The sequence below is a fragment of the Gopherus flavomarginatus genome, chromosome 22 (assembly GCF_025201925.1).
Source record: "Gopherus flavomarginatus isolate rGopFla2 chromosome 22, rGopFla2.mat.asm, whole genome shotgun sequence".
Lineage (NCBI taxonomy): Eukaryota > Metazoa > Chordata > Testudines > Testudinidae > Gopherus > Gopherus flavomarginatus.
The window spans coordinates 4310961-4337383 of record NC_066638.1 but is presented as its reverse complement, the minus strand read 5'-3'; the positions used below and the strand labels follow the sequence as shown (position 1 = coordinate 4337383).

Genomic DNA, 26423 nt, shown 5'->3' with positions numbered 1-26423 from the left:
CGTAAGAGAGGCGTGGCTGGGACCCAGCAGGACAGGGTGGAGACTGGGGGACAGGACGAGCCAGCTCTGCATTTCCAGGCCCCTCTAGAAGAGGGGAGTCTCCCTTCAGCTCCAGGCAGGCTGCCTCCCCGAGGAAACCCAGCCGCGGCTTGTGCACCGAGGGCCTTGTTGGCAGCATTCCCCACCCCACCTGGGCTGCTGGGGAAGAGACGCAGCCACCCTACCTGCTGTGTCAGAGCCAAGCAGGGCCCATGAGCTTCACGCTGCTGGGGTGAGATCTTTCCCTAGAATGTCCCACTCGGTGGCTGGGTGTCAGGCAGGGGGGCAGAACGGTACCAACTGGGAGCCAAAACACTCAGAGGGAAAGAAGAAAACGGAGGCCCTGAGTTCTCAGGCTGGTTTAATCTGGCTTTGTTCAACACAGCTGCAAGGTCATTTCATTCCCTAAATCTCAGCCCCACAGCAACGCACCCAGAGATCCCTGCGTAGGTATTGCCAGGGCTCCTGGGATAGGAGGGTGAAATGACTTCCAGCTACCCCCACCAGTCTCTGGCCTGCCAGGCAATTACAGCTTCCCTCATGCTCCACCCCAGCTGCCAGTCCGACACCAGAGGCACCCACCACAGCTGGGGAGGGGCTGTGCCTGATAGTGAGGGTGAATCTGGGGGTCCTGAGAAGCAAGGGGGAATCCAAGCCAGGAACAGGGAAGCGAGCAATGTGCAAAACTCCTGCCCTACTCCTGACCCCATGCAATTCAGTTCCCAGGACACACCCTCCAGCACCTCCGGTCTCTGGCCAGAGGCAGCTACGCTCCACCACCTGGACAGGACACAAGTCTTGGCTGTTTCCATGCAAAGGAAACCTGCAGAATCCAGGGAGATCCAGAGGGATCCGGGACAGGGCGGGCTGAGCATCGAGGGCCTGTTCAACCTAGGAGTGGAGCTTTCTCCTCCAGAAACTGTTCGGCCTCTGGAGCGTCATCCCTCTCCCCAGCTGTGCGACTGGGTGCGCCAGGAACTCAGGCAGCAATGGCCAAGACTGCCCAGCTCTGCCTCCTTGGCCACACCTCCTCCTCCACCTTTGGGTGGGAAACTCCAACACGCAGCCACCTTGCAAGATAGCCAGTGTAAGCACCGGGGGCGGGGGGGGATGTCCAGCACGAGCCAGATATTGGTGAACTGGGATTGAAAACACGGTGAGATGGGACAGTCTCCAGGAGCCCGGCTAAGGGACCCAGGGTCCTGACCTGCAGCCAGATGGACTGAGTGCTCAGCTCCAACCCAAAGGAATGGGGGGAACCAGTCATGACAGGCTGCCATGGCTCACACCCCCATGGGCCCTGGAGGTGCCTGGGCAGCCTGGTTAACTCTTCTCTGGACGGTTCCTGTTCAGCACGGCCCTGGGGGTGAACTCCAGCTTCTCCTTGAGGCTCACCACCTCGGTCAGGTCCTTGCCCGCAATCTCCTGCAGCTTCCTGTCCTCCCGCCGCTCCGAAATGCTCTTCTCCTCCTCGGCCGGCTGTGGGGAGTCACCACGGATGAACCACTCCAGGTGGTAGCCCACCGCCCCCACCACAAAGGCCACAGGGAAGGTGACATAAGGGGCGTAGGTCCGCACAGTCATCCACAGCAAGGGCCACATGGCGTCGCCAGGAGAGAGCGCCAGATGTGTTCTGGAGAGGGGGGCAGAGTCAGTGTCACAGCTGCATAGACCCACCCAAGGGAGAGTCGCCCCCTTCCTTCCCCGCTCCACAGACAAACCTCCAAGATCCCAAACCATCGTCATCTCCCCACATGACCCACCCTGCACTTCTCTCCACCCCAGGAGAGCCCCAAAATCACCACACACACTTGACCCTGCCTCTTGGCCCAGATACACCCAGCTCCAAAGCCCCAACCCGGAACTCCAGGCAAGTCACACCCACACCCACCCCCACTGGTGGCTAGATATCTCAGCTACCCGTGTCCCCCCCAAACTCCCACCTGGGGTAGCTTGGCAACCGGGCTGCAGGGTTCCAGGGCAGTTAATGGGCTGAAACCTCCATGCCAGCAACCTTCCCCCCAATCCTGACAGCTTCTAGGCTGCCTAGGGGAAGGCAAGGGGCAATGAGCCTCCCCAGGGTCTCCTGCTCCAGCAGAGCCCAATTCCTAAGAGAAAGGGCAGAAAAGCACCTCTGCACACACCCCATTCATCTCCCAGCCCCCAGGAAATAGCTGCTGGGAGCCTGCCCTGTGCTTTGTGTTATGCTTGGAAACCACGGTATAAACACGAACCCCAATCCTCATGCCTCCCCCAAGAGGATAACCAAGGCAGTGGCTGGTTAGTCTGGGGCAGGGAGAGGAAAGGAATTTAGTTCTGGCGGCCTCGGGGCAGTAACAGGGGCTGTACAGTGCATACTCGGCTCTGCCGATAGGGGATGCCCCCCGACCCTGATCCATGGGCCCCCCACTATTCCAGCCCCGGCTCCCCACACACACTCAGACCCTGCCCCCCAACCCTGATCCACATCCCCCCCACCTGCTATTCCAGCCCCTGCCCCCCCAATCCTGATCCATGGGCCCCTCACTATTCCATCTCCGGGCTCCCCACACACACAGCTCAGCTCCTGCCCCCCAAGCCTGATCCATGTCCCCTCCACCTCATTCCTGCCCCAGGCTCCCCACACACACAGCCCAGCCCTTGCCCCCCGATCCTTATCCATGTCCCCCCACCCAGTATTCCTGCCCCGGGCTCCCCACACACACAGCCCAGCCCTTGCCCCCCGATCCTTATCCATGTCCCCCCACCCACTATTCCAGCCCCAGGCTCCCCACACACACTCAGACCCTGCCCCCCAACCCTGATCCACGTCCCCCCCACCCGCTATTCCAGCCCCTGCCCCCCCAATCCTGATCCATGGGCCCCTCACTATTCCATCTCCGGGCTCCCCACACACACAGCTCAGCTCCTGCCCCCCAAGCCTGATCCATGTCCCCTCCACCTCATTCCTGCCCCAGGCTCCCCACACACACAGCTCAGCCCTTGCTCCCCGATCCTGATCCCCACCCCCCTCATTCCTGCCCCAGGCTCCCCACACACACAGCTCAGCCCCTGCCCCCCGATCCTTATCCATGTCCCCCCACCCGCTATTCCTGCCCCAGGCTCCCCACGCACACAGCCCAGCCCCTGCCCCCCGATCCTGATCCCCCCCATTCCTGCCCCGGGCTCCCCACACACACAGCCCCGCCCCTGCCCCCCAATCCTGACCCCCACCCCCCCCCATTCCTGCCCCGGGCTCCCCACACACACAGCCCCGCCCCTGCCCCCCAATCCTGACCCCCACCCCCCCCATTCCTGCCCCAGGCTCCCCACGCACACAGCCCAGCCCCTGCCCCCCGATCCTGATCCACGCCCCCCCACCCGCTATTCCTGCCCCGGGCTCCCCACACACACAGCCCAGCCCCCCAATCCTGATCCCCACCCCCCCATTCCAGCCCCAGGCTCCCCACACATACTCAGACCCTGCCCCCCAACCCTGAACCACGTCCCCACCCCCCCCACTCCTGCCCCGGGCTCCCCACACACACAGCCCAGCCCCTGCCCCCCCAACCCTGATCCACGTCCCCCCCACCCGCTATTCCAGCCCCTACCCCCCAACCCTGACCCCCACCCCCCCCTCATTCCTGCCCCGGGCTCCCCACACACACAGCCCCGCCCCTGCCCCCCGATCCAGTTCCACGCCCCCCCGGGCAGGTCCCTCTCCCACGCACTCAGCCTTTGCCGAGCGGGACCCACGAGTCCCCCGACCCCCGGGGCAAGCAGGCGAGGCCGGAGGCTCGTTCCCGCAGGGCCCCGGAGGGGAAGCGGGAGCCGCGGCCCGCAGCCCCCCGCGCCGCAGGGGGGGTCCCGGCAGCTCCCGCCCCACCAGGCAGGCGAGCAAAGGCCGCGGGGCTCCGCGCCCGGGCCCCCCGGCCCCTCTCACCTCCCAGGCGGCCGCCCCTCTGCGCGGCCGCGGCGCCTCCCTCTCCCCGCCGCTGGCTTCCGGGCCGGGCCCCGCCGCAGCCGCGCGGCCCGATTGGCGGCAGCAGCGCCAGGGGGCCGGGCCGGGGCTGGATCTCCAGCCGGGCCCCAGCCGGGCCCCAGCCGGGCTCCCCCGGCCCCCCCGGGGCCCTGTCTGCGGCCTCCGTTAGCTCCGAGCCGGCGGGGCTGCGGGGCTCAGGTGCGAATCGTCCCCCTCCGCCCCGCTCAAAACCCGCGGAAGCCGCGGCCCGAGCTGGGCTGGGATCAGGGGGAGCAGGCAGCAAATGTGAAAAACCGGGACGGGGGGTGGGGGGCAATCGGAGCCGGTATAAGAAAAAGACCCAAAAATGGGGACATCTGGTCGCCCTGGCTGGGACTCAACGCCAGGCAGTGGGCTGGGAGCCAGGCTGCAAACGGAGATTCATAGACTCTAGGACTGGAAGGGACCTCGAGAGGTCATCGAGTCCAGTCCCCTGCCCTCACGGCAGGACCAAATACTGTCTAGACCGTCCCTGACAGACATAGAGACCTATTGCTCTGGGCCCCAGACTGGGTGCCAGGGGTCTTGACGCTGCTGGAGCCTGGGTGGGCCACCCCTCCCTGGCCCCCCTTCTGCCAGGCACCAGTGCCTGTGGACACTTCACACACTGCTTAGGGACAGGGAAGGTGGGTCTCTGTCTATCCAGGCCGGGCACCGGGGAGATGGCAGAGGGGGATTGTTCCTGCAGGGAGCTGGGATGTGGTGGGACACCCTGGCCAGCTGGCTTGAGGATTCTCCTCCTCGTTGCGAGGGCCGGTGCTCAGACTCCAGCCAAGGTGGTCTCCGGCGCTGGCACCCCGCCCTTTCACCTCGCTCCCTGTCACTTCGGATGGCTCCTCGTGGTCTAATCACGGAGTCTCTCCCACACTCGCCGGGGAGCTGTGTTTGCTGACAAGGGGTGAACCTCAGGGCTACTCAAACAGCTGCTTTGCCCAAGGATGTAGCCCTCTGGTTGGAGACAGTCCCTCAAAACCACCTGAACGGCTTGGGAGCGAAGAGCAGGCTGGGCCAAGCCTCTCAGTCCCGACCCACAGCCCCGCCAGTGGTTCCAGCCCTGGGTTCCCCGATTCACAGCTCTGCCACTCCCTCTCAATCCAGAGCTCCGCACTGCTCCTGGGGCTCAGGCAGGAGGCACTTGCTGTAGCTCAACTGGTAAAGCTGCTCCCTGCAGACGCTGTCAGGAGCCCCCCCCTTCTGGTCTCAGCCGCAGTAACATGCAGGGCTCAGCCCAGCTGCTGCAGGGACCCCTCTGCTCGTAAAGTCTGTTCCAGGCAAGCCCCCTCGCAACGTAGGGAGGTGGGCAGGAGAGATGCGGTCAGCTCTGCATCTTCCCCAGCGTCCTGACAAGCCACTTCACTCCTGCCCCCAGAGCAGAGCAGCGTGTCCCCCCCATCATGAGCTGACTCCAGACTCAGCCTCCCTTTCCCTTAAACCAGACAAGAAAGTAAGACCCAGGACACGAAGGGTCAAAGGTGAGACTAGCACCGGCTGGGAGAATGGTGCCAGGCCCAGAATAATCAAAGAGTCGTCTTTATTACAGTTCGGCTAAGTTTGTTACAATAAAAATGAAACCACATGTCACAGTCACTGTACAGTATTGTTTGTCTTACAGAACTTACAAGTGGAAGGGCTTCCTCTTCCAGGCACATTGCTAAGAACTAAAGTGTGGACGGAGGCAGAGAACAGGTGAACTGAGCTGATGGTTGCTTTCCTGGCCAGGACTGTAACAGCAGCGTTCAGAGAGTATTAGATGCTGAGCAAGGAGTCTCCTGCCTTTCCCCTCCCCCAGCTGGGCCAGGGCTCACGCTGTTGGGTATTTTTTTCATTATTCTCTGTTCCAGAATATGTTGGTTGGGTTCCCCCCTCCTTCCCTTTAAACATCTATTTGAATGTAGTAACCTGAGGCCATGATACGATTCTTTCAAACCCTCCCAACTGGACAGGCACATAACAGGGGCTGGGGGAGGTTTTAGCACCACGTCATGGTATGGATCCCGTCCAAGGGGGGGAAGTAAAGGCCCCAGGGTGAGTGGTGCATTGCTCTTGGTAGAATAAAGCTTTCCTCCCTCTGCCTGCCCAAGCCAGTATGGTTGTGGAATCTCCCACCTCTCAGTACTTCCTACCTGTCCCAGGTGCTACAGGGAGGTATCCTAGCATGAGCCAGGCAGGATGGCCCCTTGGGCTGAAATTTACTATTGACGATTATTACAGTGGCGCTTGAGGGACCCAGTCAGGGATCGGGGCCTCCACAGTGCTAGGAGCTGTACGCTCATGAAAAAGACAGTCCCTGCCCTAGAGATCTGGCCATCTAGGCCATGGCTGGTGTCTCTGCTCCTTCCCTTGCTGCCCCTTTCGCTACTCTTCTTGGGCTCTTTCCTCCCCTCTTCATGTCTGAATCAGGGCGCCTCCAAGACAGCTGAGTGGGCAGGGAGCAGAAGCTGGTACAAGCATGGGGTGGTGAGAAGAGGGGGGTCCCCTTGAAGGGTTTCACAGTGCAGGAGGCTCCCCAGTTGGAAGGAGGGACAATGTGAGAAGGCAGAACTGAGTTTTTCCCTTGAACTTTCAGAGTGGTTGGTTTGGCAAGCCCGTTTTCCCAGGGCAGGACACCTGGCTCAGTGGGTGAACTCTCTGCTCCCCAGCCTTACGGACATCAGGGCAGGTGGAACAGACTGTGCTTGGGTGGAAGGAGAGATCTGCACGGCTGGGAGCAGAATGAGTGAAAAGGAGAGGAAAGGCGACCCAGGAGAACCAGCAGAGGGGTTCCTGGTAACGCTTGGACGATCTGATCTCCAAATCCCTGGCGGGTACCCACACTACAGGGCCCCTCTGTTCATGCCCTACCTCCCTACTGCCTCACGTAAAATCACACCCCATTCTGCACGCTCAGCCTGGTGGAGAAGGTGCACATGGTGGGTAACATGAGGAGTGTGCAGCCCAACTTTGGCTTGTGTGCAGGTAGATAACGATGTGCGGAGGGGGCTGTGGACAACAGGTTCCCCAGGCACGATTCATCTACTCGCTGTCAGGGGTGATGGCTTCGTGCTAAAGTGGGTCCTGAAGAAAGCTACCATGGCAGGAAGGAGGATGACATCTCCTTTACAGCTCCAGGAAAGAGAGGGCACCTCGTCTAAGGTAGCATGAATGTGAGGACATCCCTCATGATACCCGGGAGGACAGGGCACTGCTAATGCGGTACCATGGGACGCCCATGGAGAAGGGGGCTCTTGTAATGCGAATCCCATCTGCCCCTCCCACCCTGACAAGCAGGAACTCAGCCTGGGGAAGGGCAGACCCACATTCATGTCTTGGGTCTGTCTCCAATGACAGGGACAGACAGGAGCTTAGGAGTTGTGCCCCTGGGCTCCCTGTGCCTTCATTTCCCCATCTGCTAAGGATAGCGACACTTACCCTGCCTCCCAGCGGGGCCGGTGGTTAGGGAGCCGATGCAGCTGCTGGAGGTTATCATCACTGAGGTGCTCTGAACAGAGCAGGGTCCCAACCCTCCATTGTCCCAGGGCCCATCTTTTACACCGGTGCACAGGGGGGGTAGGCACCACTGAACAGAACGGCCGCGTTTCACGCTCGCTTTGCGGCAAGGTGAAGGACTGCATGAGGCACAGGGTGACTACCAACAGGCCACGAGCCAGAGCCCCACCACCATGGCAACCTCCAGTTCCACCTGCCCTTGGCTTTGCTTTTCCAAGTCACTTTCCCAGCTGGCGTTAGTGACGGCAACTGACCGGGGAGGGCAGTTCCTGGCACGCAGCAACCAGGAGCTGCTGTCCCTGGGTGCTATTGGCCAGATAGAAACTGAAGGCTAATGCCTGCTGGCCTGCCCCAGTCCTTACTCAGGCTGAACCTTGTGAGGGCTCCAGGCCTTGGCCCTGTTGGACTCTCTTTGTGGCCTAGCCCGGCTGCCAGCAGCGAGGGCCACTGCTCTGCTCGGTAGGGCACTGTGCTGCGAAGGAGCTGTGGGGCAGGGAGAGGGACTGGGGAGCATTTGTGATGGAGGGAGAAGGACCAAAAGGCGGTGGGCCTGGCTGGTGTTGGCATGGCTCGCTCCTGAGTGCCTACTGCTCCCATTGGTTTGCACTGTTGGGCTGGGCAGCCAGGGCCGGCATGGCCAGCCCCATCGCAGTCTGGCTGGAATAAAATCTCCCAGTCCAATGCTCAAGGGGCCACACAGTGAGCGCAGTGTCACCTTTGCCATGGCTGCTATTGCACAGGCATTCTCCAGCTTTTCCGTACCAGAACCCACTCCCACCTGGCTGAGACCCCCACCCCATTCAGCACCAGGGGTTTGTTACCCTTGGGTTGAGAAGCTCTGAAACAGAGCCTCTGGGATCGTCATACAGAACAGCCATGGCATGTAACAACAAATCTGCATTTCACCCCACAGGTGGCCCCTGAGCGCTTCCCCCCCCCCCAACATTCAGACAGGCCAGCTCGTCCACAGAAACGTCGTCCCCAGGTACCCTCGCCTGCTGGAGCTTCGTCTGTGCGGGTGACAGCTCCAAGGGTTTTCCTCACCTTCCTTAACAATCGTAAATACAACACAAGGAGCCGTCACAGCAACATCCCAGAGACACAACAGCAGGTCCTCTTCCTCCTAAGGCAAGATGGGTTGTCAATGGCACATTTGCCATTCCCTGCCATCTCCTCTGGCCTGGCCCCTGGGGACAGCCGTGCCTTTAAACCAGATGCAGATGGGTCAGAACCAGTGCCCTACACGTGGCTCGGGAGCAATACCCTGCATGATTGGTCACTTGAAAGGCCAGGCTTGTGTCTATGTCCGTCTAACGGGAGGGGGGAAAGGAGCCAGGGAAACCCAACCCCAGAGAGCTCAGCTTCTGCCAGCCCTTGCCATTGCCAGACAGAATCCAAACGCTGCTCCAAAGACACTAGCTCCCCCGGCCCCCAACCTCTCCCTCGAATTCCACTCCCAGGATAATCTGGTCAGACCAGCAGCTGGTGGGGAAATCAAAGAGGGATGGAAGATAAAGTGACCAGCCAAGTTTTGACCACCTCCTAGCCTCCCGTGATGAGCGGCCGCACCCCAGCACAGGCGCAGGATTCTCACTTGCAGGAAGGGAAAGTAAGGAAGAAAGAAGAGAAATCATAGCATATTCTTACTGATGTACGTGTAGGGAAAGCCGGGGCTGGTTTTCCTGCTGTCATGGATTTCCTGAAGATCTGATCCCAGTCTCACCAGCAGGAACACAGCTGTGGTCATGTGTAGTTTTTGTTTTATTCCTTTGATTATATGTATATAGGTCTATGACCATGGATTCCCCGAGGTGCCCAAGCAAGAGGCAGAGATGGGACTGAACCATGGTCGGGGTGCGTGGAGGGACTGCCCCTCATGCCCGCCACGGCCCGAAGCCTCAGGCCATCAAAGGAAGCTGGTCCGCCGGGCGGCCGGGAATGGTGACTTTGGCAGGAGCTCAGCGGAGCTTCCCCCCGCAAGACGCTTTGTTTGCATTGAATTGAGGAAATGGGAGAAGTTAAAGGTGGCGCAACCATGGGGGGAGGACACACGGAGGTGCAGGGGAGGTGCCTGCACCCCCATCAGCTGAGCTGGGGGGGGCTCCTCCCTCTCCAATATAAGGGGGAAAGCAGGAGAAGAGGGAGGGCATGAGGAGAGGAGAAGGGGACACAAAGAGGAGGGGGCCTGCAAGGAGCAAGGTACAAAGAGCTCTGAAAGGAGGGTACAGGTGGCCAGGGAGTGTGCAGGGAAGGGACAGGAAGGAGCTGCTAAGGAGGAGGGGAGATAGGGGGCAGAAAAGGCTTCAGGGCAGACAGGGGGCTTGGGGAGAAACCAGGAAGGGGCTTGTGGGCAGGCAAGGCTGGGCAGAGTCCCGCCCCACGGGGAGGGGCACGAGGGCAGGACAGAACCAGGCTCGTGTTCATTCACCGTCAGATCCATGAATCGTAGACGATAAGTCGAGAAGCTGTAAGTGGGCCGAGAGCTGCCCCGGGGGGGTCCCTGTAGCTCGGGCCTCGGCCATCACAGTGAGCTATGTACTCTCTGTACAGTGCAGTAGAAAAGCCAGGACTCTGGTCACAGCCTGGTCTGTGCCTCGGGGATGTAGATCTCGATACTGTCTGCGCTCTCGGTGGCTGAGTTCTGGCGGAAGGAGGCAGCTCTCTTGGCTGCCAGGAGCCTTTTCCTGGCTTCCTGCCTCTGCCGGTCGACGGAGTCCAGGGAGCGCTCCTTCACCGGGTGCACCTTGGAGCGCGGCGGCTTCTTTGGTATCGGGGGAGGGACCTTCTTCTCTTCCTGCGCAGATAGACAGACAGAGCAGGGCTTAGAGGGAGTTCTGGGAAGCGCTGGAGATGCCGTGTTACACAGGATGTGTCTGTGGCTGCATGTGACAGGGGTGCGCACATGTGTGTGTGTGTCTGTGTTCATGGGGGGGAGTGGATGTATGCACAGCTGTATGATTGTGTGTGAGACCATGCAAGGGTGCGCACAGTGGGCGTGCACATTCACGTGTGTGCACGTCTGTGTAGGCACATCCAAATGTGTATGTGTTTGTGCATCTGTGTGCACACATTCCTATGTGTGTACATCTGTCTGTGAGTGAGACCATGCAAGAGAACATACATTTGAGTGGATGCCTGTCTATGTGCTCTCATACCTGCAAGAATCCGTACATGTGCAGCTATAAACAGATGTGTACTTGCACATCTGTATGCAGCTGTGTACATCTGCATACGTGTGCGCATTCCAATGTTTGTGCATACGTCTGCATCCATATTGGAGCGCATGTGTCAGCGAGTGTATACCCCCAGCTGTGTACCTATCTCTATACAGAATAAATGGGTCAAATTCTGTGCTGACTGACACTCTGTTCAATTCCACCGGTCCCTGGGGCTGAATGCAGTCCCTGGGGTTGAAAGTCAGCACAGGATCTAGCCCAGGGCCTGCGTACATGCTTCTTGTGCGCTGCGTTCACACAAGGCAAACGAGGGCTGCATCTTCTGCCTGTGACACAGGCTGGTGATTGTGCTTGACCTTGGGAACATTCCACCAGGGTTTGAATCAGTGTGATGGATGGCAGGGCTGCCAGGAGGTGATTGGACTGGAATTGCTTTAGTTTGTCCTGTGCTGTGCGTGTGTGCACAGAGTATATCTGTACCTTTGAAGATAACATCAAACAGAGGACATGCCGTAGCTGTACGTGAAAAACACAGGAGAGAAAAAGGCTCTATTTGTTTGGGTTGGTTTTTTTTTTAAGTGGTAACTAAAGATGCCTGTTGATTTTGCCTGGCACTGATCAGCAGTGCTAGCTCACGAGCAGAAGTGTGCACGGAAAAAGAAGAAGGTAGCTGTGATCATAGATCTCTCATCTCCCCAACTTTTTCCCTAGGAAGTCCCTGAGACACGAGCCAGGATGGGACAGGCATAGCAGCAACTTCTCGCTGAGCTCCCACTGGCTCTGCCAAGGGGCAGACTACTTTTAGCTCACTTACACTATGTCTGCGCTTAACGGCAGTGTGCAGACAGGCACTACATGTGTCACTGCCCGCCGCAGGGAAAGGCACCAACAGCAGGGAGGCAGCGGGACAATAAGTGCTAAAAATAGCAGGGTAGACTTGCGAGGCACTGCTTGGCCTTGTAGCAAGCCAGACAGGGTGTAGGCCCCGGGGGTTCAGGTGTGGGGGGCACTCTGCTCTACTCACCTAAGCTGTGTAGCGAGCCAGACAGGGTGTAGACCCCAGGGGTTCAGGTGTTGGGGGCACTCTGTTCTACTCACCTAAGCTGTGCCTCACTGTCTATGCTGCTGTATACACCCATGCTAGCTGGGCACAGTATCTGCACTCTCCACCTACCCTCAGCGGAGTCGCTCCCCGTGGGTCACAAAGGCTCCATCTGCAGGTAGGTTCAGGACAGAAGGGCTAGGCCTTTGCTAACTGGTCCTGGCCATGCTCACAGGCTGGCAGGGCTCCCAACAGCTCACCCCTCTCTGTCCCTCTGCTGCAGTAACCCGGTCGTGGTCATCCCCGACCCCAGCCCCACGAACCAATGAAAGGAGAAGAGGAGGTTAATCTCTACTGAGACGGGCAATGGGGCCCAAGGTTTATCTGTTTCCTGGCCTGCCCCTTCTCCCCACAACAAGGGGCTGAGGACAGCATCAGGGATGCAATTGAAGGAGAGATGGATCTAGACTCCGTAATCCGCACACACACTGGAGATGCCAAGGACCACAGGTTTCTCCTGGAGCTGGGAAACTGCTGGAGTGCCTCAAGACAGAGCGCTCCCTTTCAGCGCTTCACTGGTTCCAGCCAGACCCATTTCTTCTCTTTCTCTCCATTCTTTTTGCGTGACGGTGCTTGAATGCTATGGGAACCACACGCGATATACACAATAGATCCATTATGTCCCCGCCCCCTCCCCCCTAACAAACCCTCTGCTCTTCTGCCAAACCACAAATACACCCACTAACAATACCCCACATGTAACAACCTAAGAGTTGTCATATTGAGTCAGACCATGGTCTACCTTGCCCAGTATCCTGTCCCCAACAGTGGCCCACACCAGAGCTTCAGGAGGAGCATACAAAACATGGCAATTATGGAGTGATCCACCCCTGTCTTCTTGCAGTCAGAGGTGGAGGGTCATCCAAAGTATGGGCTTGTATCCCTGATCATCTTGGCTAAGAGCCACCTGATGGACTGATCCTTCATGAATTTACCCAGTTCTTTTTTTAATCTAGTTATATTTTTGGCCTTCACAACATCCTCCGGCAATGAGTTCCACAGGTTAGTTGTGGGTTGTGTGAAAAAGTACTTCCTTATGTTTGTTTTAAACCTGCTGCCTCTTAATTTCATCGAGTAACCCCAGATTTTTGTATTGTGTGAAAGGATCAAACACTTCTCTACTCACTTTTTACACGCCGTTCATGATTTTATAGACCTCTAGCATATCCCACCTTAGTCATCTCTTTTCTAAGCTGAAGGACCCTAATCTTTTTGGTCTCTCGTAAGGAAGCAATTTCATGTCCTTGATCATCTTTGTTGCCCTTCTCTGAGCCTTTTCTGGTTCCACTATCTGCTTTTTGCAATGAGGCGACCGGAACTGGACACCATATTCAAGGTGTGAGTGCACCATGGATTCACATAGTAACATTATGGCATATGCTGTCTTTGTTCTCCTGCAGGAGGCCAACAAAAGCTGACTTTGTGCATTGTGAAGTGAGAGCTACCCCACCCCTGCATCCACTTCTCAGCCAATTGGCACTCATGGTCTGATCCTCCTACCTTGGGCTCGATGAGTTTCCATCCATTGGCCTTGAGCTGCTGAAGCTCCGCGAACTTCAAGCTGACGTCCTCAATGGACAACTGCAGGAGGTCCCAGAATCCAGCCAAGTCTTGGAAGGTGGGCATGGGGAACGCATTAGGGTCCTTCCAAAGGGGGAGAAGACAAGGCGGGTTAGCTCCTTACATACCATGGGGTGCTGAGGACTCCACGTCTTCCATCACTTCCCTGCTCAAGCTGATGAGGAGCAGAGTTGAGCTGTCTGGGCCTTAATGGATTTAAAGGGCCATTTATTCCCTATAGCACCTTGGATGCAGCCTTAAGAGGGTCGGGCTGAGCCTCCAACCCATCAGGTAGCACCTCCAAATGGAACCATCGCCAGCTGTGCAGAGTGTCATGTACCCCACTTCAGATCCCCGGGGACTTGCTGCTGCCTCAGCCCAGTTGCCCGTCGGACAGAACACATCCCTGGAAAACTCATAAGGAAGGAGGCGCTCACCATGTTCTGCTGGCAGAGTCGGAAAAACTGTTGCACCTTCTGGGACATCAGGAGCTGGGTGCTGCCCACGGCGCTCCGGATCTTCTCCAGGACTGGTAAGGCACATAGAGAATGGGTGAGGAATTTGCTAATGACATGCGGCTTGATTACCTCCCCCCAAGCCCCTTCTAGCTCCAGGGATGCACCATCACAAGCCCTGGAAAGTATTTCTTGCCACTAAGCCCAGCCTCCTTAACCCTTTGTGAGCCAGATGGCACCATGTGCGGGGCAACCACTGGCTCAGGTTCCAAAGGGGATACACCCGTTACTCAACACACGTCTGGGACACTGTGCTGCAGGAGGCATTTGGGGGATAGCCCAGGCTGGGGGATGCTGAGCAAGACTCCAGCCCCACCAGCCCTAGGAGAATCCTGTCTCACAGCCCCATCCAGTCTCACAGCCCCATCTGGACTCACTCTCCTCTGGCAGGTCATAGTCCTCGGCCTCTCGCTCCATCTGCTGGCACCAGCCTTCCATCTTCTCCACCTCAGTCTGCAGTAGCTTAATGAACCACTCCCCATCCCGGTGGCAGGGAGAGGCCCTGCCAGAGTCAGGGAGGCTGCGGGAGCCCCTGTTGATCCAGGAGTCCCGCCGGGGCACCTCCACGGTGTCATACTGCATCTGGTAGTCCTCCCGGTAGGCCCACTGACCCTGTGTGTGCACCGTCTTGAACACCGAGTACTGCCGGCTGGACGCGTCTGGCTCTGAGGAGTGTCGGTGGAAGGGCCGCCCGAACTGCAAGGCCTTGTCCTCTGTGGCCACCGACAGGCCCGTGAAGCTTTCCAGCTCCAGGTCTGCCTGCACACCGGCCGTCACACTGTTTGAGCGCCTGAACCGGGCCCGTCTGGGGACAGGGGGTAAAGGGGGTTATGGGGACGGATTCGCCTTCCCACAGCAGGAGCATTGCAAAGCATTCAAACCACAGCAGGGGGCATCAGCACAGGTGCAGGAGCTCCAGGACTGGAATAACGGGGAGCTGTGGGTCAGGATGGAAGGGCATCGGCAGAGCTGCAGGGGCCCCAGGACTGGGATAACGGGGCTGCGGGTCAGGATCGAAGGGCATCGGCAGAGCTGCAGGGGCCCCAGGACTGGGGTAACGGGGCTGCGGGTCAGGATGGAAGGGCATCGGCAGAGCTGCAGGGGCTCCAGGACTGGGATAACGGGGCTGCGGGTCAGGATTGAAGGGCATCGGCAGAGCTGCAGGGGCTCCAGGACTGGGATAACAGGGCTGCGGGTCAGGATGGAAGGGCATCGGCAGAGCTGCAGGGGCCCCAGGACTGGGATAACGGGGCTGCGGGTCAGGATGGAAGGGTATCGGCAGAGCTGCAGGGGCCCCAGGACTGGGATAACGGGGCTGCGGGTCAGGATGGAAGGGCATCGGCAGAGCTGCAGGAGCTCCAGGACTGGGATAACGGGGCTGCGGGTCAGGATGGAAGGGTATCGGCAGAGCTGCAGGGGCCCCAGGACTGGGATAACGGGGCTGCGGGTCAGGATGGAAGGGCATCGGCAGAGCTGCAGGAGCTCCAGGACTGGGATAACGGGGCTGCGGGTCAGGATGGAAGGGCATCGGCACAGCTGTGTGTGGGAGCCTGGAGCTGGAGTAGTAGGGGTGGGGACAGTCTAAGGAAACCTGCCCGGTTGGAGTGCAACCCCTAGTTCGGAGCTCACTGACTGTAAACCCCACGCACTGGGACTGCGCTGCCCCTCTGCAGTGTGACCCTGGACCTCCCCACCCTGCCCAGCCGGACACCGCTTCCCTTGCAGGAGCAGAGCGAGTGGCTGCGCTGGCTCCCGTTCCAGAGAAGCTGCGGAGGCTCCCAAGCTGTTGAGCTCGCAGCTGTCCGTGGGGACAGCCCGCTAACAGCCGCTTCCTCCTGTTCCCTCATTTCAATGCCTTCTCTCCTGCTTGCGCGCACTAGTCTGTTTCTATGGTAACGGGCCCTGGATGGATGCTGAAGGACGGGGAGAGGGACAGGCCCCTTGTCAAGCAAAGAGAAGGAACATGGGAAGTTCCTCTCAGACGCCTCGTCCTCAGTGACTCGGCCGTGGGCGGGAAGGAGTGGGGAGGCAGGGAGGGTGAACAAGCAGGTCCAGAATAGCCCAGCTTCTGAGGCGCTGTCTGTCTGAGAGGAGGGGCTTGGGTCAGAGCTGGACAAGCCCCAGTGGTGCACGTGAAGGGGACCTTTGACAGCCAACTCTGGGGGTCTCAACTGGATTCCACTTGGCATCTCAGCTTCTTCGCCTGAGTCACAGCTACTTCACACCACAGCCTTGCTCAGCCCCAGGTCCAGGTACTGATGGCCTCAGACAGACCCTACAGAACCGTACTTCCACTTCCGGATCAGAACCAGGGGCCTCTATGATGGGCAGATCCAAAACCCCAGAACTGAACCCCAGATCTGGATCAGAACTAAACCCCAGATCTGGCTCAGAACCACGGGCAGATAAGAAGCTGTTGATCTGCAGGCACAACACATCCCACAGGGATCAATCCCAGAGTCACTGCTCACACCTGCAGCAAGAGAGAATCCAGACAGCTGCAAATCCCTCAGTACCAGCCCAGCGTGTAGGTCACACTGCTTTGCGGCTGGTGTTCTGGCAAACCAGTCAGGGCCCCAGGGTAACAAACGTGCTGATGAGAAAGTGAGTGGCTCGGGCGGGGGGTGGGCCCTAACAGGGTACCTCTAGCCTCTTGGGTGCAGATGTGAATCTATTAGGAGTGATAGGAGTGAGCAAAAGTTGTGACGACTTGCTGACCTGTGTGACATGAGTTTGCTGGGCCTCCATCCATTTTGCAGCGGACGAGTGCCCACAGCACAACCTCCCTGCTCATCACAATCAGCACCTTCTACGACAGCTGACCAACCAAGCAGCTTAATGGTCCAGAGACTGACCTACCTACCTACCCATCCCTAGGATGACATCAGGTCAGAGATGAGGCATGTTGCACAGGGAAGCTTGCCCAGCTGCTGCCTGCATTGCGCACTGATTTATGAGCTAACGAGGAAACACAGCTGTACTTAGCAGTCAGCACAAGAATCTGCCGAGCTCTTGGGATGCTCGGGAGAAGAGGCACACGTTAGGAACGTTTAATTTGGGGGAGGCATTGTGTGAATATAGTCAAGCTGGCACGGCGGCTGTGCTAAGCCCTGCTCCTGGAGGGATGGAGCGATAAAAGCTGCATTTAACCAGCTGTACCTTTTGTCTTCCTCCACTTGCACCCCGATGGAGTGGAATTCCCTCTGGCTCCTGTTTTCTGTGTCGGAATCAGATATAGTCTCAACCTGCGGTGGTGATCAGAGGGAGAGCATGTCGGGGAAGAATCACTGCACAGCCTCGGGCGCAATAGACTCGTGCTTTTTAATTTCCGTCAGTGGATGCAGCGGCGCAGCAGTGGGAAAGCCAGGAAAACAAAGCACTGACAAAAGCAATGGCCAGGCAGCTCCAGGAGCTTCCAGCACGGAGATGAAGGGCCACTGAGACTGGAGCCTCCTCTCGCCTTGTTCGTCAAGGATGAGGTACGGTGGGGGGCCATGGCAGGAAGGAACCTTGTGCTGCCACTGCCTGTTGGCAAGACCATTTCATGCAGACATGATGCCGCTTGCAACAGGTCTTGGCAATGGCTGCAAAGCCAGGTCGTGGTGGTGAGACCTTGGTCTGGAGCTGAAGGCAAGAAATGGGATGGCTGAATGGGAGGCGAGCCACCATGCCTTGGGACCCTGCACAGAGCCCCACTTGCCAAGCCTGGAAGTGCCAGTGCTGGGGTCCCCAGGAAGCCCTGAGTCATAGGGCTACCGTTCAGCATTGGCAGCTGGATCTAGATGGGCTTAGGCCCAGGTTCAACACTGGGAGGCTCCGGGGAGCCAGGGGAGAGCGACACTTACCTGAACTCCAATGGACGGGCGCCATTTCCTCTGCCGTGCCAAGCTCCTCAGCTCTTCCCGGCCAGGGATGGCCTTGATGATGAGTGTGGAGGGCTTGGGAGAGCCCTGGGGCTGGACGGCAGGCAGATCCAAGGAGATGGCTGTTACCTTGGAGTTCTCCAAGCTCTCCGTGGAGTTGCAGCGAGCCGCGGCATCTTTGGACCACGAGGGGCTCCGGGAGACCTCGCTGGGGAGGTAGCTCTCGTGGGTGGACTCAGTGCTGCTCTGTGCCGTGACTGAGATCAGGGGCTTGGCTTTGATTCCTGGAGGGAGGGGAGGCGGCGCTTTTCTGTAACTGAAGGCTGTTGTGGAAGAGGCACACGATAAAACATCACATGAGAAAGAGACACGTTCTCATTTCCGAACGCAAACACCGGCCAATTCCGCCTCTTCCTCCGGCTTCCAGGCCTAGCACTACTGAAGTTGGGCCCATTTACACCAGCCGAGCAATTGGCCCTACGTTGCTGCACCACCAAAGGTTGCACACCCCGCACGCCCTGCCAGTTAACTGTGAGCTTGTGGCAAGGGGCATAAAAGTTTCGTTTGCTTTTGGACTGGCTGCTTGGCCAATTTGTCCACTAAACCCAAAGGGACCAGACCACCCTCAAATGAGAGGGAAGATCAGTGTGTTCTTGTGCTGCACAAGTCACAAGACAGGCAGGCAGACAGAAAAAGGGAGAGAGAAAAGAGAGAAGGGGAAACCCGAAATAAATGCAGAGAGGAAGGTGGAGACCAGACAGGAGGATTGATGGACAGACAGACAGGGGTGTTGGCTGGCCGGAGCAATGCCAAATCGGGCATACTTAGTCTCCCCCCCATGCTGGCCACATGAGATGCCATCTCAATGAGCCTGATGTTTCCAGCCGGCGAGAGAGCTGCCCTGCGGCTGGCAGCACCCGCAGCCTCACAGCGGATGAGCTCATGGGCAGCTTAGCCTGGCCCTTGGAGGGCATCCCAGAAAGCCGTTCAAGATGGCGGAAAAGAGCGGCAGTGGGAAACTGGAGTGGTGAGCCCACTGGGTGCCATCTCTGGGAAGGGGGAGGTAGGTGAGCAGGTCCCTCTATGGGGAGGTGGGGGAAGTCCCTCTATGGAAAGGGGTTGGCAGGGGGGTGCCTATGTGGGAAGGGGAGAGGCTGGTGTGGGGGTCCTCTATGGGTTTAAGGGGGTTCCTCATGGGAAGGGGGGGCTGGTGTGGGCGCCCAATGTGGGAAGAGAGAGGGGCTGGCAGGAGGTCCCTCTGTGGGAAGGGGGAGAGGCAGGTCCGGGGGGTCCCTCTGTGGGAAGGGGCTGGGGTGGGTGTGTGAGGTCCCTCTGGGTCCCAGCAGGATTCCCCACCCGCCCCTGTACGAGTGAAGGGCCCCGGGGAGCAGGGGCCGGGACTCACAGGTGCTGGGCTTCAGGATGCTGCTGGTGATGGCTGGTCTGGGTGGGACGGACATGGAGAAGAGCGAGAGGCAGTCGTCGTCCTGGGAGCAGCCTGCCTGGATGGCCCGCAGGTAGCTGTGGCTCCGCATGCGGAAGCAGCCAGGCAGGTCCAGCGCCTCCACGGCCTGGGACTCCACCTCGCCGAAGACGGACTCACAGACCGCCTCAAACTGGTGGTTCAGCTCCTCGTTGATCTGACGGGAGAGTGGGGCAGCTCTGACAGGGTCCAGTGCCCCCACCCCCAGCACCACCCTCCATGGAAATACCAGAGGGGCTACAGAGAACAACTCGCTCTGGCCCCCGCTGGTGGCTCCAGGGCTACAGGTGAGACTGATATGGCCAGCACAATGAGGACCCTGCATCCACCCCTCCCCAGTCACCCAGACCCTTCGACTCCAGCCAGCGGGGGACCCTGGGGCTTCACTAGGCACAGCAATGCAGAGCCAGCCGCTGCCCGCACCCTGCCCCCTACGGAGCTCCTTCTGCAGGGGCAAGAGGGGCGCTCGGTCTCCACACCCCAAGCAATGCCTGGCCTCTGCTGAGCCTGCCACTCAATGTGGCACACGCTGACTTTGCTGAGGTGGACATCTGTCCACTGGGAAGTCGATCGAGACCCACCAAACTCACTGCACACAGGTTGCCAAGATGCCAATTGTTCCCGTCCCCCTGGCTGGATTTGACCCAGCGACCTAGACAGGAAAGTCTGCCAGTCCCATTGCCAAGCTCCCGTCAACTGCCAGGGCCTCTCCCCTCTGCTGCAGCTCTTGAGCCTTGGTACCACGCAGCTACCTCCTCTGAGAATCTGCCACGAGGGAAAGGTCCGACTGATCATGCCAAGCTTTATTTCAGTGCAGGTGCTGCCTGGAGCCCAGCCGTGACCCACTGGGGGGGAGGCGACTCCCAGTCAAGGTTTCCATCCATTGCAGCATGTCCCTGGAGCACCTAGAAGGTCTCTCTACCTCTGCTCTTGTGAGAGAGCAGGCAGACATCATTGCCCAAATCCTGGTGCCGGGCCCAGGCATTAGCACAGTGACTGCAGGGGGCCCTGGTGTTCGCTGGGGAAACGCGGCACTGAGACGGTCACCCAAAGTTCAAACCCATTTTTGAGGGGAGGCGAAGTCTGTCTGGGCAGCACTGGGAGAAACAGCACCAGGATTATGGGAGAGACAAGCTCTTCCCTAGATGTTACCAGCCAGGCCTGGCACAACCAAGAGGTTCAGAGTTCAGAGAAGCTTCCGAACTTTTGGGGAAGCTTATCCAAACCAACTCTGAATTCTCACAGCACTACACTAAGGTTCCTCTTTGGTGCTGGATGGCTCGGGGAGATGGTAAGATGGGCCAGGGGAGCCCTGCATTACAAGGTCGTTGGTTTTAATCCAGCTCAAGTCACTACTGTCCTCCAAAGTCATTAGCACCTAGTGCTCATTTGATGCCCTCTACGAGATGTATCAGTGGGAGAGAAAACCTCAGCTGGTGAAAAATGTGGAGCTCAGCTTGGCAGAGAGGCCAGAAAGTGAAAGGGCCCCGGACACTGAAATCCCCTCACCAATTCTGAAGGGCCTCAAGATTGTAGCGCTTTGGAAGGGCAGCCTGGGGCAGCTTACCTGGCCACTGTCCGGGCTGCAAGTGGGGCACCATTCCCTGGGGCTAACATGCATGCAGAAGGAGGGGCAGATAAATGGTCTACGCTGGGAGCAGATAGGAGGGACCAAGAACGAGAGCCGCCAGCTGAACCCAGGGGCCTCTTGTGGCTAGTCAAGCCCCTGGGAAGACATGAGAGCACTCTGCATTGCCATCAATGGGAGGGTCATGGCCGGCCCAGGCAGGGCTGCGGAGGAAAGGCCGGTAGCGTGCAGACAGCGCTCTGCGTTACCGTATGAGCAGAGAAAGGACAGTGCTGGCCAGACGGGGAGCAGAAGCAGAGCCATTGTGGGGAAGGGACAGAGCATCGCTGGTGCAAGCAGGGAAGCCTGCCGCCTCCCCAAAAATCAGCATCCCCATGCGGCAGATTAGCACATGCAATGCAGGGGTGGGTAGGACTAGCCTGGGGTCAGGAATCCATGTGGCACAGAAGGGTCAATGGAGAGCAGCCAGACCCGAGCCGCGTCTCAAACGCTGCTGCCACTTGGGAACCTTGAGTCTGATGCCCAGCTCCAGACGGCTCCACTCAGCACCTAGCGTGCAGAGTTCTCCTCAGCTCCAGCCACTCATTCAGGAGCCCAAGTGGGAGCTGGGCTCTTAGGAAAATCCAGCCCAATGGTGGGTGCTGAGTCCACCCAAACACCGTCCGCCCCCTGCCCCTGGGCCGAGCGTATCAACTACAGCAACTGAGGGCACATGGCAGTCAGGGCACAAAAGCCAGGAGCAGCGATGGGCACTGCCCACCTTACCTGGCCGGTGGTGAAGGAGCGTCCGTAGCCCTGTCCCCGAGGGTGCATTCTGGGCGGGCTGCAGCAGCTGGGACAGTTACAGATATATGAATCAGAATAGTGCCTACTTGCAAACCTAATGAGAGACAGTGGGGGAAAAAGGATTCGGACCAAAAGCAACACGTTCAAGCAGAGCATTTGGAAACAGACCAGTGACTCGGCTCCTGTCTGCAGCTGCTGCTGCCGCCCCCTGAACCTGGCAGATCATTGTCCCTGCCCGCCATCCCAACACGAGCTCATCACCACCTGTACAATCTTCCCAGACAGCCCCGGAGCAAGGAGGGGATTCCCAGAGCCCTTGCTGGGTTAGGCTGGGCTCACAGAACATTACGCACCCCCACAGCAAAGGGAGGTGCCGATAAGCAGGGCAGGCAGCAGACCCATGGTGGCAGTATGGGGCTGGCAAAGGGGCAACGCCAGTGAGAGAAGCAGAGCAGGTTAACCAGCAGGTGTGTCCTTACCTGGGCCACCAACGCTTGAGAGCACTACAGCCATGTCAACACAGGGACTGATGTGACCCCCCTCAACACAGTACAATGTACACCAGCCCAGTGCAATCTGCAACCGTGCAAACTCCTACTGCAGGCCTGATTTACACCACTCTAGTGCAATGTGCAATGGTGCAAACCTCAAATTTAAACACAATTTGCACCAGTCCAGCATAATTGACACTAGTGCAAACTCTTAATACAAACACTGTTTTCACCAGTGCACTACAATTTACGCCAGAGCAAACCCCTAGTCTAAACACTGCAGCATGATTTGCACTATTGCAGTTTAGCCCAGTAACCCTCCTTTTTACCCTGCCCCATTCCTGCAACAGAGATAAATTGCACCAATGTGAAATCCCCGTGTTGGTGCAAACTGTGTTTGTATCCCTCTTAGCCAGGGGTTTTCAGCAGTGGCTAAAATCCCAGCATAGACAAAACCCAACCCTTAGAAAGACAAACAGTTCAAACTTTCTCTGAATCCCAATACAGTTTATTTTAAACTTTGGGGTTTCACTCACTGTCCTGGTTTCACAGATCTGCATGCACAAAAATGTCCAGACACTTGTGCACCTAAGGCCCGATCCTGCAATCAGATCCCCTCATGTGCACCCTGCACCCACACAGAGCCTTCCTGAACTAGGTCTGTGCCCACTGATCCGAGCACAGGATTAGGCCCTTATGTGCAAATGAAGCTACAGTAGTTGCACATGCAAATGTCCATGTAAGCTGGATATCATCTGTGCACACATTGAGCAGAGCCACGCAATCAAACCCGTGGATGTTTTGAACAAGCGTTTCTGAAAACCTGGGTCCTCTGCATTTCTTGTTTATGGCAGCCCTGCAAAACGGACCACTTCCTAGTGCAAAATCTACTCGCCAGCACTCATGGAGGACAAAGAAAACTGAAAGATACATTGCCTGGAAATTCTCCCCCATGTCCCGTGCTCCCAGACTGAAAGATCTACAGGGCAGGGACTTCCTCCTTTGATGGGTATGTGCAGCACCTAGCACAATGGGGTGCAGTCACAATCTGGGTTTTGGGGCACTACCTTAGTGCACATAATAATGAATTAATACAACAGGGGAGTATAATCTTGTAAGGTTGGTCAGTTTCATTCTCAAAGATCCCTGCACTAACCTGAGCCTAGGATATTTAAGTTACAAATCTGCAGGGGGGTGGGGTACGTGGGAAGGTTGCTGAAATCCATGGATTTATGGAGTTTCATTTAAAAAACGAAATAAACTGTGTATTTTAGCCTGAATTCCCTGCCAGAGAACCCTTGGAATCCACCTCTCACTAAAGCCTAAGTAAGGCAACCCCCAAGTCTCTTCACCCACCACTCCAACATCCTCCCCCTCAACCATCCCTCCCCCACCCTGCACCCACCTCCCCAATATCCTCCCCCCAACCATCCCTCCCTCACCCTGCACCCACATCCTCCAAAATCCTCTCCTCAAGCCCCACCTCCCTTCTCCCTGCCCCTCTCCAAGCCTGCATGCCCAGAGGCAGTTCAGAGCCGGCCTGGCCCCTCAGGCCCTCTCTTACTTAGTCCTGGCCTGGTCTACACTGGAGGAGCGGCGGTAGCCATCTCGCCGGGACAAGCCCTTGGGAGACACCTTGGCACTGGCTTCCGAGTCACCGCTGTCATCGTCCCCCATGGCCTTGATGTAGCTGCCGCTCCGCATCCGCCGGCAGGGGATCTCGCCATCCTTCCCCACCGCTGGGTAGCTGCTCCACTCATCCTGCGGCACCTGCAGTGAGGAGAGCCCCATGGAGAGGGGTTGGGTCAGGGCAGTGGTGCACACATGGGGACAGAGATGACACGGAAGTTGATAGTGCGGGCAGGGGCACAATTTGAAGGTTCTGCTGATGTACAGTGGGGGTTCCTGGTAGAAATCGGGGGGGCTGTGACCCCATCTGACCCCCCATCCAGCCAGACTCAGCCATCCAGCCCATGGCTGCACAGTCCAGGGCAGGACACTGGGGAGCCGCTATGCTAGGACAGAGAGGCTAGAGAACCAAAGGAACCTCTGAGTCTGTCTGGGTCCAGCAGCTTGACAAGAATCCTCTTTATAGCCATTACGGACAGGGCCTCTCTCCCCTGCTGGTTGCAAGGTACACTCCCCATTAGCCACGGGGAGCACCACACCAGGCAGAAGCAAACCATACTGTCCACAAGAGGAACATCCCTTCCCCCATCTCTCCCCGCAGCCTGCAGCTCAGACCCAGGCCCCAAAGCCCAGGGCACCCGATCTGACCTCCAAAGCCCAGGGCTCCAGGCATCACAGGATTTCATTCAGCCCGTCTCTGCCCCAAACCATGTCAGCGGCGTTTGGTTCACTCCTCTCCCCGCTTCCATTGCTTTCCAGCAAGGCCACACTCCAGCAGGGATGAGACTGTGTGAAATGGGCCATTCTCCTGCTGATGCCAGCTCTGCTAGAACCAGAAACTTCCTGTTCTGACGGCTGCTCCAGCCTGGCTTGGTCTCTGCTCAGGGGTTCCCGGAGCTTGCAGAAGCATCTGATCTTCTGGGCGCCCCTGTGAGCCTTCTGCAGCTCAGCTCCCATCACCCTGCCTTCCCCTTTGCAAAGGGAAAGTGAATTTGGGGGCCCCATGTCTGCTGGGGTGGGGTTCCTTTCGCTGAGCTGTCAGGCGTGGCTCACAATGACAGGAACTGGCGTCCCAGCACTACATAGCTGGGGTGCTGTTTGGGGTCAGAACCTGCCCTGAACTCCCAAGCAAAGGACAGCTGGCCTGGGCAAGCTCAGTGCCCTCAAAGAGGCCTCGTTTCTCTCCTTACCCCTGACAGCCTCAGTGCTCGGTGCCCCATAACCCCCTGGCATGGCCCACCCCAGTCTGTTCACTGCCCCCCACACCTGCCAACCCTCCTCCATGACCCTTGTCCCTTTGCACAGACTCGCTGGACACAGCTGGCACAGACGTCTCAGCTGAGGAACTCCCCCATGTGATACTCATAACTCCCATGAGCCAAATCCCACCCATGGCCGGCACACCCATGGCCAGTCCCTCTGCCAAGGCATCGTTCCAAGGGCACCAGCGCCCTGGGTCCTTACCAGGTTCCAGAGATGGGACAGGATGCCCTGGGCTATGAGCACAAGAGCAAAGCACCAGAGACCCAGGCAGACAGAGGCGCCTTTCTGGCCACTCAGAAGGAATACGGGAATGAGAGTGGGTCCACTTACCACGTCTCTCGCTCCCCTGCCATGTCCCCAGTCGGGAAACCTGGGCTGGGAAGGTGAGTGAATGGGGAAGCGGCCAGGAGAACCTGGCCATCCCCTCCCCCACCCTAGGTGAATGATCATTTTGTTGTCATTCACAGTCTCTTTCCCCCCCGGAAAGAGGGAGAAGGGCTAATTAGCTTTTAACATGGAAGCCAGGCAGAGGAGCCGGCTGGCAGCGCTAATGCAGGCATTAAAGAGTTAAACACCCATGGCCGCCACTTGGGAAGGGATCTGACAGGGGTGTTTGCACCCTCCCAGCCGGGGCGGGGGGGAACCTGGCACCATCTCATTTTGCACACAGACCGAGGAGCTGGAATTGGGGCTGGCAGCTGGTTTGACTCAAAATCCAGGGGGGACAATGGGAGCCGGGTGAGGCTGGGCGTGGTGCAAACCTCCTAGACTGGGCTGGCCTGGAGCCATAGTGACCAGAGCCTGACAATTGGGAGTGGGGGGACTTTGGAAAAATGGGACTTGGTTTGGCCCATCTCTGCTTAGTTAATTCTTCCATGGGTGGGTGAGATGTGCTGAGCGTGGAGCAGTGGGGAAGCCTGGTGCTGTTTGGGATGGCCGATTGCACTGGAGCCGTTTCATTGCGGGGCTGTTTCCGGCCCTGAAGATGTCTTTGTACTGGGACGGTCTGGGTTCTGGGGATACATGGGAATATGGACATTTCGGGATGTCAGTGCATCCATGGAGACCTTCTGGGAGAAGAGAAGAGGGCGGCTCTGGGGCTGTCCTGGGGTGACTGGCCCTGCTGTTGCCTTTGTTTCTGTCCAAGAAGCAGAATTCTGCTTTCTGCTGCTTGGGCTTCTTAGCCAAAACCTCAGAGCCTCCAGTGCTCCTGGGGAGGGGCTTCTTATGCAGGGGGTTCAGGAGGGGGCTGCTCCGGTCAGAGCCAGAGGGACAGGTGCCCAGACAACGTTCTGGGAGCAGACAGCACAAGGGGTGCATCTGCCAGCTGAGACAGGCAGCAATCAGTAGCTCAAGGCTGGGCCACAGAAAAGCTGATGAGCAGATGTTGAAGAATCCCTTCATTCCTCTCATTCCAGCCAATGAGTGAGCTGCAGCGATTT

General features: G+C 58.2%; 2 protein-coding genes across 5 annotated transcripts in view; both read right to left on the bottom strand.

Annotated features, from left to right (window-relative positions):
• Nucleotides 1–383: 383 nt before the first annotated feature.
• SMIM12 (small integral membrane protein 12) lies at nt 384–4052 on the bottom strand. Of its 4 annotated transcripts, XM_050932609.1 has the most exons (3): nt 3875–3935; nt 3750–3834; nt 384–1672 (listed from the first exon to the last, which is right to left on the bottom strand). In XM_050932609.1, the coding sequence occupies exon 3, from the start codon at nt 1639–1641 to the stop codon at nt 1363–1365; it is 279 nt and encodes a 92-aa protein (XP_050788566.1). In that variant the 5' UTR covers nt 1642–1672; nt 3750–3834; nt 3875–3935; the 3' UTR covers nt 384–1362. The 4 variants fall into 4 exon arrangements, with proteins under 4 accessions (XP_050788566.1, XP_050788563.1, XP_050788565.1 ...); XM_050932606.1 differs by lacking the exons at nt 3750–3834; nt 3875–3935 and adding an exon at nt 3962–4052; XM_050932608.1 differs by having other exon boundaries at nt 3750–3940.
• A 1504-nt stretch (nt 4053–5556) lies between these two features.
• The window catches only part of DLGAP3 (DLG associated protein 3), a 134853-nt gene continuing 113986 nt past the window's right edge, over nt 5557–26423 (bottom strand). Inside the window, 9 exon segments of the mRNA XM_050932588.1 lie at nt 5557–10319; nt 13304–13447; nt 13801–13892; nt 14256–14683; nt 17038–17123; nt 17724–18064; nt 19147–19381; nt 21578–21644; nt 23654–23859. Coding sequence (XP_050788545.1) covers nt 10101–10319; nt 13304–13447; nt 13801–13892; nt 14256–14683; nt 17038–17123; nt 17724–18064; nt 19147–19381; nt 21578–21644; nt 23654–23859 — 1818 coding nt within the window. The 3' untranslated portion in view covers nt 5557–10100.